At 32.4% G+C, this 13,641-nt stretch overlaps 1 protein-coding gene across 1 annotated transcript in view; it reads right to left on the bottom strand.

The window, feature by feature from the left end:
* The window catches only part of LOC144836113 (low-density lipoprotein receptor-related protein 1-like), an 89,255-nt gene that overhangs the window by 14,586 nt on the left and 61,028 nt on the right, over positions 1–13,641 (bottom strand). Inside the window, exons 31-61 of the mRNA XM_078691311.1 lie at positions 13,251–13,475; positions 12,608–12,782; positions 11,943–12,040; positions 11,431–11,703; positions 11,102–11,224; positions 10,634–10,762; positions 10,337–10,471; positions 9,856–9,985; positions 9,462–9,737; positions 9,097–9,221; positions 8,733–8,855; positions 8,238–8,471; positions 7,785–7,956; positions 7,278–7,482; positions 6,750–6,942; positions 6,344–6,469; positions 5,913–6,038; positions 5,702–5,818; positions 5,399–5,509; positions 4,610–4,768; positions 4,341–4,478; positions 4,017–4,133; positions 3,755–3,883; positions 3,311–3,430; positions 2,916–3,032; positions 2,708–2,824; positions 2,423–2,542; positions 1,964–2,092; positions 1,226–1,437; positions 489–676; positions 75–124 (exon numbers count right to left, since the gene is read on the bottom strand). Of these exons, the coding sequence (XP_078547437.1) occupies positions 75–124; positions 489–676; positions 1,226–1,437; positions 1,964–2,092; positions 2,423–2,542; positions 2,708–2,824; positions 2,916–3,032; positions 3,311–3,430; positions 3,755–3,883; positions 4,017–4,133; positions 4,341–4,478; positions 4,610–4,768; positions 5,399–5,509; positions 5,702–5,818; positions 5,913–6,038; positions 6,344–6,469; positions 6,750–6,942; positions 7,278–7,482; positions 7,785–7,956; positions 8,238–8,471; positions 8,733–8,855; positions 9,097–9,221; positions 9,462–9,737; positions 9,856–9,985; positions 10,337–10,471; positions 10,634–10,762; positions 11,102–11,224; positions 11,431–11,703; positions 11,943–12,040; positions 12,608–12,782; positions 13,251–13,475 (4,692 nt within the window). The remainder of the gene's footprint in view (positions 1–74; positions 125–488; positions 677–1,225; positions 1,438–1,963; positions 2,093–2,422; positions 2,543–2,707; positions 2,825–2,915; positions 3,033–3,310; positions 3,431–3,754; positions 3,884–4,016; positions 4,134–4,340; positions 4,479–4,609; positions 4,769–5,398; positions 5,510–5,701; positions 5,819–5,912; positions 6,039–6,343; positions 6,470–6,749; positions 6,943–7,277; positions 7,483–7,784; positions 7,957–8,237; positions 8,472–8,732; positions 8,856–9,096; positions 9,222–9,461; positions 9,738–9,855; positions 9,986–10,336; positions 10,472–10,633; positions 10,763–11,101; positions 11,225–11,430; positions 11,704–11,942; positions 12,041–12,607; positions 12,783–13,250; positions 13,476–13,641) is intronic.

Here is a 13,641-nt window from a genome sequence, read left to right on the forward strand (position 1 = left end):
ATTATTAACATTTTAAGCTAGCCTTGAGCCCACAAGTAATAAACAAACCAAACAATACATATAAAAAGACATACCTGCTTTTGCAATGTATGGATTTAAACCCCAATCTGTCCAGAACATTTCTCTGTGAAAAAAAAGTAAAATATACAATGGTGAAATAAGTCTTAATATGGAAGAATTCAAATGTTGATGAATAAAATGTCTCTCCTGGATAGGGCTGCCCAAAAAAGAGGGCATCTTACACGCCAGTAGCAGGGAGATTTTTTTTTTTACAAAAGGGACAAAAATCGTCATGAGCTTGGCTAGATAGGCACTTCTTCTGCTGATCTCTAATTTGAGGGCATCTCAGCAACACCCCACCCCACTATACTGTATAATTTGAGGGCATCTCAGCAACACCCCACCCCACTATACTGTATAATTTGAGGGCATCTCTAAAAGGTTTTTCAGCAACACCCCAACCCACTACTCTGTAAAATTAATCTTACCCCTTCATTGGATTAACAATAATAGCTCTTGGCTCATCAAGGCCTTCACTAATCAGTGTCTTACGATATCGCCCATCTAACTTAGAAACTTCTATGACATCCAATCCCTTGTCACACCAATAAAGATTACGCCCAATCCAATCAACAGCTAGTCCATCAGGATTCTTTACACCAAGTGTGTGAATCCCCTAAACAAGTCAAATAAATGAAATTGTTACGACACACATGCATGTTTATCAGTATGTATTCAACAGAAATAAAATGATGTTTTTGGTGGTTTATAAAACAAACACAAAATTGAAATAAATAAAAACAGGTTGCCATTAACCTTCTTGTCAAATGAACAGCCTGGCATAATAATAATAATAATAATAATAATATTTATTCGGCAAAAGTTCATAAAGTACAATTCATCTTGCCAGGAGCAAGTAATAGGCATGAGCCCAAACAGAAAACTGCTCTTACTCCATCATTACTTATAAATGTTGGCATGTTGGCAAACTGAAACCAACCCTGAATCTGCGTACAAGATCTGAACAGAATAAAAATTTGATTTATTCCGATACCATACAAAGTTAACAAATACAGATAAAAAACAAAAATTGCAATCATTTTGTATGGTACCAGGGATAGCCCTCTAAATGGAAATTCTTCTAAATTCCCAAAAGGGGATTTACATCCTGAGTTCACAAAGAATATATTACAAAATGCCTTTTTTAAATTTAGTTTTAAATTACCTCTTTGTTATTTCCATCCATGTCCATACGACTTATCATACTGCCTTGCTGAGTAACATCAGACCAATACAACTTTTGTTCTTGCCAATCAAAATCTAAAGCTACTACATTTGAGAACTGCAACTGTTGAGATACGCGGGAATAAATGTGGCCGTGTACGTCAATTTTGCGTATCAGGTATCGGTTAGAAAAGTAAATCATCGGTGAGACCTCTGTAGAAACAGATAAGTAACATTGCATTAACAAAAGCAACAATAATAGTGATTTTAAAATAATTTTAAAAAAAACATAATTAGATACCTGCCAAATTTGTACAGTTAAAGTTGAGAAATAAAGTTGTTAAATGCAGCAAAAACAAGAGTTTTATATTTTATATTTGATGTTGTAATTTGTACAGTAATTTGTACTTTTTATTGTGATGATGTAATCCATCTCTTTCTTTTGTTAATTGCCCCATGAGGGATGAATACAGATATATACTGATACTGAAAATATCTCTTGGTCTATTCCCTGTACACTAGTGTTGTCTATTCCCTGTGCACTAGTGTTGTCTATTCCCTGTGCACTAGTGTTATCTATTCCCTGTGCACTAGTGTTGTCTATTGCCTGTGCACTGGTGTTGTCTATTGCCTGTGCACTGGTGTTGTCTATTCCCTGTGCACTGGTGTTGTCTATTCCCTGTGCACTAGTACAAAGCAACTCATTACATAATAGTATTACTAAATATAAATTGCTTACCCGAATCTGCTTTACACCTCCTTTTATCTGGCTCCAGGATATAGTTTGGAGCACATGCACAACGGAAACCACCAACTGTGTTGAAACATTGCTGAGAGCAGGGATAAGATGTTGTACATTCATCCACATCTGAAGAAGTTTAAGATATTATACGTTTCTAAAACATATCATTCACATTATCAGGTGAAATTACACTTTATTACACATGTATGTATACAACAAGATTAAAACTGATAGCAATATCATTACATTGCCCTGTCATAGCCAGGAAAATTATTATTTTTTATTTCAACAATATTTTATGAGAGTGGTCCATCCAGCCAAAACTGATCATTAGGGACCCTCACAAAAATACATCATGACAAGACATAAACATGTAACAAAATATAAATAAATATAATTGATATAGATAAAATAAAACACAAAATATTTAGAATATTATTAAGAAATAACTGCTACCTTCACATGAATGTTTGTCGTCTGTAAGTTGGTAGCCTGTGTCACAATAACATTCATATCCTTGTAATGTATCTCTACATTGCTGTTCACATGGTGATGTCTCTCTACATTCAGTAGTATCTAGAAAATACAAGACATTTAGTTACTTTCAAATGATAGTTATTGGTCAATACCAATCATTGTCCATTTTGTGTGGACAATGACTGGTCAATATAATAAACCATGACAGGACTGTTTTATTTTATTTATTATTTCTTATATATGTTCATCAAGATCAAAACTTACTGCAGTTAATTTCATCCGATCCATCTTTACAGTCAAATTGTCCATTACAAACATATGATAAAGCTATGCATTTATGATCATCAGTGCAACAGAATTGATTGCTAGGGGCTTCTGTAACTAAATCAAAGATTAAAACAAAACAGTGAAAGATAATATACAAATCGTTTGTGTCGAATTTGCACTTAAAATAATCTATAAAAACTCTTACCACAGCCTTCTTCATCCGAGTTGTCATGGCAGTCATTGGCTCCATCACATTTCCAACCAATAGCAACACACCTCTGGTTATTACAAGTAAATTCTTCATCTGTACATTCAGTATATACTGTGAACAAAAAAATATGTATACTTGTTGTTGATTTACAGATATGGCAATTACAGAAGGCTATGTGGGCATATTTATGATTCACACTTAGCTTTAAAATTTAACTTTTTACTTGTTATAGCAACAATGCATCTGAATGTTATTTATCTAACTTTTTACTTGTTATAGCAACAATGCATCTAAATGTTATTTATCTAACTTTTTACTTGTTATATTAACAATACCACTGAATGTTATTTATCTAACTTTTTACTTGTTATATCAACAATGCATCTTACCACATTCAGCATACTCATCACTGTTATCACCGCAATCATCCTCATGGTCACATTTCCAAGATTCTTGAATACATCGTTTGTTATCACAAGCAAATTCACCATCATAACATGTAGTAGCCGCTGAAATAAAAATAAAAAATGATATAATGAATGTTTAAACAAATGAATGACATTTGCACACTAAAGTTTCATGAAGGTGATAACAATCACTCTTTAATTATTGTGTAAAACAGTCTGTAGTGTGCAAATAAAATGTGGACATTTTCATTTATTTTTTTATCTATTTTGCGCTGTTTTGTATCGAGCACTTTTGTTCATACCTTGCATCAAGTCAAACACACAGATTATTATAATAATAGTTGTATTTTGACATAAGACTGACTTTAAACAAATAAAAAGTGTCAAGGAAATAAGGGAAGACATCAGAGAACATGTGTTACATACCACAACCACGGACTGGGAACTCATCAGTACCATTTTCACAATCAACATCGCCATCACAAACCCAGCTCAATGGAATACAGATGTTAGAACCTTCGCACATAAACTTTTCTGGATCACAAGTCTTAGAATCTGAAGATAACAAATAATATAACAAAACTTACTTTTCCCAGAAACTGACATATTCATTTCAGAGCATTCAGAACATTCAGGTATGTCTTTGTGTGAAAAGTCTTCTAACTAATATAAATATATTACTAATTACCACAATGATCGCCCTCATCTGATTGGTCTCCGCAATCATTATCATCGTCACATCTCCACCCCTCAGGAATACATCTACCACTAGTGCATTGGAACTGATCTTGCAGACAAGTGTATTCTGAAAATTAAAAATGATGTTATTAGAAAATTGTTATGTAAAATATCATTACTAAGACGGTGTTTTCTTGTTCACCGTCTAGAGTAGAGTGTATGTCAAAGTGGGCTATACTGATAGGAATTACTTTATTAATACACTACACTGGCATTATTCTCTTGTTCACCGTCTAGGGTACAGAGTATGCCTGATAGCACCACAATCACTTACCACATGAGTCATGTTCATCTTCACCATCTGCACAATCATTATCCTGGTCACATTTCCATGACATTGGGATACATCGTCCTGATTGGGTACACGTAAAGAATCCATCTTCACATGAAGTGGTCTTGGGTGTTGGTTGACCTTTAAAATTAAGAATAGAATATTGTATATGAAAATTTGTCCAAAGCTTATCTAGCAAAAACAAAATCTGGCCATTTATGAAGAATAGGTAATTAAAAGTTAAAATATAATCCTAGGTAGCCTAGACTTACAATGGGCTTCATCACTATTATCTCCACAATCATTTTCTCCATCACATTCCCAGGTAGGCAAATAACAGAGAGTTGTGTTTGCACATTCATTTAGAACCATTCCTTCTGGTAAAGGCACTACCAGACGATTTAATGCAAATAAGCCACAATCTGTAGGAGCTGAGAACAAAATGTATAAAGTATGAAAGTCAATGATAATTTTAATATCATTCACAGGGTGATGACATGTGTCAATAACCAGTTATGTTAATTTTATACAAATTAATGCAGCCATTATACAAAAATCAAGTTTAATTCATTCATTCACAATAGTACCAAAGTAAATCATAATGTGATTTGTTTGATTTGAATAAAATTGAAATTTTTAGTTATACAGGGAGTAGAGCTTCTTCCTTTTTATCCAATTATTTTAATGTTTTATATTATAATGCTATATGTATTTTTTGGATGAATAAAGAAAGAAATAAAAAAAAAATAGTACCAAAAGAAGTCGTGCTTGTCAGTTTGGATACCAAGTAAAGGTTTTGCTAGCTTTCTTATAATTAAACAGAGCTTTCTAGTGCAATGTTCTGCGGTAATATACAGTGTCAAGAAAAGCCAAATTAAGTCCAGGCTTTAAAATAACCTCTGGGAAGTATAATGCATAACTACAACCAGTACAATCTCTAATATAATATGTATAAAATACTATGTAATCATATTCTTCCATTAGAATAAATTTTTACTAGTAGTTCACGATATTACTGTCTAACAATAATTTAGTTTATTGAAATCAAATTAAAAACTTACGACAACCCATTTCATCACCAGCATCCTCGCAATCAATACGGAAATCACAAACACGAGAACGATCAATACAACTTCTGTCTGTACATTGAAATTCCTCTGCAGTACACGACACTAAGGAATCAAATAAAACATACAGGTTAGCTGATCCTGCTAGTATTCGAAAGCAACATTTAACAGAACTAAAGTGGTAATATCCAATTGGAGGGGCCATAAAGGACATTGGTCTTCAATTGGAGACACCTACAATTAAAGGGCATTAATTAAAATGAGAAAGTAAGTTGAAAGAATATTTTTTGTACTTACAGCAGTCAAGTTCATCTGATCCATCTCTGCAATCGTTAATTCCATTACAACGATTTTTTGACAAAATGCAACCACCACTGCGGCAAGTAAAATATCCCTTCCTGCAAACTCTCATCGCTAAAAAGCAAAATATATATTTAAATATATCATCCATCCTTTTTAGTTCATCATTTCACTATACAAATTTTAGTAGCAAAGGATTATAACTTACAGCAATAATTTTCATCTTCATCAGATCCATCAGGACAGTTTTTCAATCCATTGCAACTCGCTTCATAGTCTACACATGCACCGTCATGACACGCAAAAGACCCATTGGCACACGATACAGTTTTATCTGTAAATTACAATGTGAACAGCCTTTAAAGATGTGGTAACAATTGAAAAACATATTGTAATTACAAATACAATTGAATTAAATCATGAAATTTTCATTAAACAAGTCAACAAAACTGCATTTGCTATGATGTGCATGGAAATACATTTATCAGGTACATCCTAAGTATATGATATACTTTCTGGAGACTTGATTGAAAGCAATAATATGCCATCATTATAGCATGATGTCTGTGCATGTCTATACCGTAACTGCATAAATGTCATGTATCAATTTTATGCTGTGTGTGAATAAATTGAACTTACTAATACATCTATATGTATCAGACACGATCTGATTGGCTGGACATGAACACTGAACAAGTCCATACTCATCTGTATTACAAGTATATTCACATCCTCCATTATTAATGTTGCAAGGCCAAAGTAAGCCTAGTAAAATCAAGCAAAAACATTATGAATGTGATGCTATTATTAATTGTAATATAACACATCACAGTGAATTGACTAGTGACTAAGAAACTAATAACCAATACTTTGTAAACTTATATAAGTAGTGGTACTGTACTGCTGTCATCTGAAGGACCTGAACCAAGGAAACTGAGTTTAGAAGGCAACAATATTAAACTATAGCTATAATTAAATAAAACAGAAAACAATGCCTAATATTGTGTAATTACCATTGATTAAATTTATAATAAAATGAACATACACTTATCTGTATCATTGAACGCAACTGCTATTCCCATTGGTTGTTGTGGTAGCTGCTTACGCACGACCACAAGGTCAGCACCAGTGAATTTGTCGACGCGTACTACAGAACGGCGCACCCAATCAGTCCAGTAAAGATAGTTTTCGTGCACTACAAGTCCAAATGGATGTACTGGGTCAGAGGTTAAGACTACCTGTAAGTTTATAATGAAATAAATGACAACAAATATTTGTTTGTATATCATCACACATTCAACAATAGATTGCATTACAGAAACTATAAAAAATGTCAATCTTTTTATAGTGGAACTGTACATGTAAATAGTGATTGGAAGACAAACATGATACTTATATGGCTATTAATATTATCGCATTACAGAAAGAAAACTAAGAGCAAGGTTTTTCCATAGCGATTGGAAGACAAACATAATACCTCTATGGCTATTTGGAATTTGTATTTGTGCATACATATCTATTAATACTCTATTTATGTCGTTTAATGTCTATTTACACTTTTATTTGTACTTACATGTCTATTTGTACCATCAACATTACACCTCTCTATCTTGTCAATGCGAGCATCAGCCCAATACAGTTTTTGAGCAGAGTGGTCAAAGCTTATTGAATTAGGAGTTCGTATATTGTCAGTAATAATGCTATGAGTGTTTAAACCGTTTGTACGAGATTTCATGATACTAGGTGCATTCTCATTCCAGTTGGTCCAGAACAGATACCTGACAAATAAACAATTATTGTTGTTAGAATTTGTTTATTTAAACAAAATATTAATTGATTGATTGATTGATTTTTATTTTAGTAATTTATCATTATATATTATTATCATTGTATAATTATAAATAAATGTAACATGATCAAATAAATATTACATAACGGAACAAAATATTCTTATTAAATATAGAAATATTGTTTTGTTAAACAATTAGTGTACCCTGGCAAAACTCAACTAATCGGTACAATTTTATTTCTTTATTTTGCTCTCATATTGAGAATAGTGACTAAATTGAAAACAACTTACTGAGTACATGGATCTACTACAATTCCTCTGGGTCTATCTTGTGAAGATAGTTGAACAATAATTTCTGGATCACTGTTGGGTCTCACACGATTAATGGATGAATTACTGTAACTTGTCCAATAAATCTCCTGAAATATCGGGTCATAGGTCAGACCTTCAGCTGAACCAACACCTAATAACATATTGAAGAAAGAGACAGATTTTTCATTGAGTTATAACGGCAAGCAAAAAAGTGATCAATTGTAAAGATGAAAAACCTTAAGACTCGGTCTACACTATCAAACTTTATGTGGCAACAAAAATTGAAGTTCCCATATATGGACATGATGATGTCATATCACTACTATATTTGGGCATATCACTACCATATTTGGGCACATCACACTTTCTTTGTTAAACTAGTTTAATAGTGTAGACAAAGCTTTAGAAGAAAGTTACAATATGAACCCTCACCTTCTACAACAGTCTTGTGTCCAGTTCCATTAAACATAATTTGTTCAATGTTGCCACGTTGTATGTCAGAGTAAAATATCAGTTGTTTATTGAAGTCGACAGCAAGACTGACAGCATTCTTAACATAGTCATTTTGTATTGGTTCCCAGGCGTTCTGGTACACGTTGCTATTGTTTGCCATGCTCAGAGTACGTAGCATATTGCGTTCAGAATAAACAATGAAAGCATTGTAATCTGCACATCAAAAGAAAAAGAAATGTATTTATTGGAAAGTATATCTTCTGTTGATAAATTTGTAATATGATTTTTATTTATTTATTTATTTAACCTTCTTTATAAAGTATGCTGACAATCAAGGGGTGCTCATGATGAGTTATTCCCTATGTTTTTATATAATGTATAATTGTATATACCAAAGTAGACCATTCTTTGTTGTACTATTCTTATTTACAAATGGGCTCAATATTGTTAACTTTAAAGATTCCAAATTCTTACTTCTGCAAGTTTTTCCATCCTCATTGAGAAGACCATAAGCACATGCACACTGTAATTTATTGTTACCAGTATAGAAACACAACTGTTCACATGGATTAACATCAGCTGCACATAAATTTGTACCTTTATTTAAAAGCAAAAACAATAGTTGTTTATTCATTCAAACAGTGATTTGTATTTCATCAAAAATTCTCTTGTTCAAAGCATAACATGTTTACTTTAATTAATTTAAAGTTATGTATTACAAATTCTCTTGAGCTATGACCAGCTTATCAAAGAAAGCTAGACATAAAATAAAGAGACTATCTGTCTTCTTGCTTTATTTACTTTAATGCTGACAGTAGTTGATGAGAGTTAAACTTACCTTGTTGTTTACTTTCATGAAATGCATGGATATCTTTAATCTGTATACCAATATTACTTAGTAAAGTTGTAGTATTATCTCCATTTATCTTTTTTGCACTTCTGATTGACCCTCCATTAAAAGTTCTGGAAAAGATTTAGAAATATTTTACGTATAATTGGCACATTATCCAGAAAAAATTTAAAACATTAATAAATTACCATTAAAAAGTCAAAGAGTCAAAAACACCAATTTAAGCACAGTAAATGATGTTGTTTAATATAGAAACAATGGAAAATAAGTGAAAGGGATTTGGTCAGTTCAGGAACCAAATAATATACTCATTTTAGTTTATTCAATCAAAGGCTTTAATAACTGAAGTATACCTGTCAGTCCAGTACATCATGTCTCCTAGAATAGTGATAGAGAATGGATCCAGGAGGCCTGAATCAATAAAAGGATGTCGATCTGTTCCATCAATCTTTATTCTTTCAATCCTGTTCAGCTGTGCTTCACACCAATAAATATAATCCTCTTCATAATCAATTGTTATGCCATTTGGCCAAGAAATAGTTGTGTTCACAAGTACCATACGCTCAGTGCCTGCCAGAGTGCTTCTCTCTATCTTGGCATTTCTGCCCCAGTCGGACCAAAACAGCAATCTAAAAATAGATCAGATATAATTATAATAGTGCAGATTTTAGACATTGATACTATTCTTGTTTCCAAAATAGTAAACCTGCAATGACAATTCTGTTTAAATGGTCTTTATTGACTTACCCCTTCTGTGGATAGACTGCAATTGATCGTGGCTTCTCTAAATCATCTGATATCAAAACATAGCGATATGACCCATTGAAATCAGCAACCTCAATAAGGTCAAGTTGCTGATCTGTCCAGTAAATGTTTCCTAAAAATTAAATCATTTTTATTAAATGATTGTAATGTTACATGTTAATATTTAATATTTTAATCACTATAAATAATTATTAGCATTAAGTGTAGCATCCACATACAAACAACAGCTTAATGTTCTATCCAAAGGATGAGGTAATTGAGAGTAAAGTATTCTCATGCCTTGTTATATGCCAGTCCTTACTAGTACGCCATCAAGCAGGTCTATACCTGGAGGAGGTTAGAGTTTCAAACCATGCAGACAAACAAACATGAAACAAACACAAAAATTAACTGTGTACAAAGTTTTATTATCAGTAAAACAAATATTGTTTATATTTTTCTTGAATGAAATGTGATCACTTACCAGATATCCAATCATAAGCAATTCCTTCTACACGTCCCAATCCATCGCTGATAATACTCTGACGATCCGATAGATCTCTTTTAATGCGCCTGATTCGACTTGCTTGTGTATCAACCCAGTAAATATAATCATTTTCTGTAATAGTATAGTTTAAGTAAGTTCTTAATTGCTTTTGTGTCAATCACACAATACATCATGTCTACTGTCTATCACAGCAACTTAAAGTTGGTTAAATATAATAGAGCATAACACTAGGTAAATACAAATCTGGTTTTCAAAATATGTAATGCAACTTACTATAGTCAAAATCAATAGACACACTTAACGCTGTACCAGTAATAGGAGTAAGTGCTTGTTCAAATGTGTCATTCAATGTTAATCCTTGAATACTGCTATCCACAGAGTATAACAGAAACGATCTAATACCTGAAAACACAAGAGTAACATACAGTTGATTTGGAATACAGATTGCAAATATCTACTAAATTGCTTCATAGATGACAATGCAATAGATCCTTTAGGTAGAGATCATTTTAATCATATAAAACTAAAATCTATGACATATTAATGTGAAAAACCTGTATTATTCCTACCACACAACTAAAAGGCTGTAATTTGACAATTTGTATTATGATTCTACTATGGTACAAAACATATCTAAAAACTGCATCTTGTACAGTATCTTGTATAGAATAGAAATGGGAAAGTGTATGCAGGAAAAACTTTTGAGAACAGAGCATTATAGTGTACATAACTAGTACTTACCAATACAACTTATCTGGTCTGCATCCAACACATATCCCGTTGTACATAAACAAGTCTTGGTACTCTCTGATATTGGTAGACACATCTGTTGACACGTGGAGTTAGTACAAGCATTTGTTGTAGCTATGCGGGAAAAAAAACAATACAATTCTAGGCCAGAGAGCATACATTTAAATCTGTATCAACATATTTGATTCTAAAGCCAAGATAACTCTTGTATACCAGATTCTCTGATAACTCTTACATACTAGAGAACTCCATGAGAACCACAAATTGTCCAGTTTTACCATACTTAAATTTTAAATGAAAAAAACAAAATCACTACACACCTGTTTGTGCTTTTGGATCATAGACTAACAACTCTTTAATATCAGCATAATCCTCCTTAATAGTTGTTACAGTCTTTTCTTCAGTAAATGTTACAGAAAAGATACTGCTTGAGTTATCAGCCCAATACAAGTGATTTTTGTGAGCAGCAAGGGCAATAGGATCATTGCTAACACTGTAAAAGATGGACTGATCTCTAGTTTTTAGATGATACATTCCAATTTGTCCACTATCAGCCCAGTATAATGTATTCCCATCTGTACTTAAAACAATACCTGAAAAATAAGACAATGTCATTTTTAGAAACACAGCATAAGTATATGTAGTTGTCATCTAATCAGATTTGAACTCATAATTGTATTTATTATTATTTATTTTTAAGCAGTTCAAGTGGGTTGCAGGGACTAATTTTTACACCCAAACAAAGGTGTTCACATTGAATTGTTGCTGGACAATTTAGAAATTCATGCCTTAAAAATTAATAAATTCAAGATATGTAAAAAATAGAACTTACTTTTTGCTTTTTTAAGGTTGTTTATAGATAGTGTGACAACCTTTGTTCCATTCATAGTTGACTGCTTAATTGTTCCATTGTTTATCCAGTACATTAGTCTGTGTAAATAAAATGAGACACACAATGTAACTGATGTATGGTTCATGAACATTACATGAATGCCATGTTACAGTACTGTATATTTCTGAATTTCATGCTATTGCTATCCCTGGATTTATTTATTTATGTGAAATGTATAGCATTGAAGCATATTACTCTACAGGTTAACTCTCTTAGTATCATAGTGTTAGACCACTTACCCCTTATCTGGTTGCAAAATAAGATTACTAGGATCTAGTATCATAGTGTTAGACCACTTACCCCTTATCTGGTTGCAAAATAAGATTACTAGGATCTAGTATCATAGTGTTAGACCACTTACCCCTTATCTGGTTGCAAAATAAGATTACTAGGATCTAGTATCATAGTGTTAGACCACTTACCCCTTATCTGGTTGCAAAATAAGATTACTAGGATCTAGTATCATAGTGTTAGACCACTTACCCCTTATCTGGTTGCAAAATAAGATTACTAGGATCTAGTATCATAGTGTTAGACCACTTACCCCTTATCTGGTTGCAAAATAAGATTGCTAGGATCTAGTATCATAGTGTTAGACCACTTACCCCTTATCTGGTTGCAAAATAAGATTACTAGGATCTTCTAAGCCATTAATAACCACATTTCTGTAGCTACCATCCACCTTAGCAACGTTAATCTGACCATCGTTAAGGCTTTTACTTGTCCACATAATATTACCAGTTATCCAATCCAAAGCAATACTAGTTCCACCTGTAACACCTAAATATTGAAGACAATGATATATCAACCAGGTGCATCATTTTGTAAAAACACTTCATTCAATTCTGTTTAAAAAAAACGCACCAACTGTGCAGGAACCAATAATCTTCTCTATATAAAACAACTGTGACAATACATATATTTAATCTATATTTAATGTCTTTCTCTTATTCTTTCAAACCTTCAATTATCAAAAAACTATGTTGAGGCACACCATGTAACCTTATTCCTAGAGATGGCCATAGTAAAACTTTTAAAACATTGACAAATTCTCAACCTAATATCATTTTGAGGAATGACATCTAGTGTTACTGCCATGTAAATCTACACAATAAAAAAAAATAAAAGCCCTTGAAGTGTTTTCATTTTAAGTGATTAGCTTTATTTGAACTATCTACTAATCTACTTCCAAAATGTCCTATATGTTCTATAATAACTCATTGAATAAGTAATGGTGTACAAACATACCAGCTATAACAGTTTCTAGGCCTGTTCCATTTATAAAGGCTCTGCTTATGGTTTTCCTGTTGATATCAACCCAGTAAAACCTGTTTTCTTTTGATGAGCATGTTATGGAACTGACATTAAGAATGCGTGGGAGTGTCCATGATGGAATCACACTAAAATCACCATCATTAAGGTCAACACCTCGAATTACTGTTGGTTTCAGGATCACAAGGAATGCCATATCATCTGCAAAAATATAAACATTTTACATTAATGTTTTTTTTTTCAGATTTTTTTTTTCTAAATTATGAAAGTAAAGGCACATTCATTATAATGTTTTATAATGTTGCCTTTGTATATTAGTTAAAACCACTGCATGTGATCAGTTTCTTGATGGGGAAAAATATTGATT

This window comes from Antedon bifida, chromosome 1 (genome assembly GCF_963402885.1).
Source record: "Antedon bifida chromosome 1, ecAntBifi1.1, whole genome shotgun sequence".
NCBI lineage: Eukaryota > Metazoa > Echinodermata > Crinoidea > Comatulida > Antedonidae > Antedon > Antedon bifida.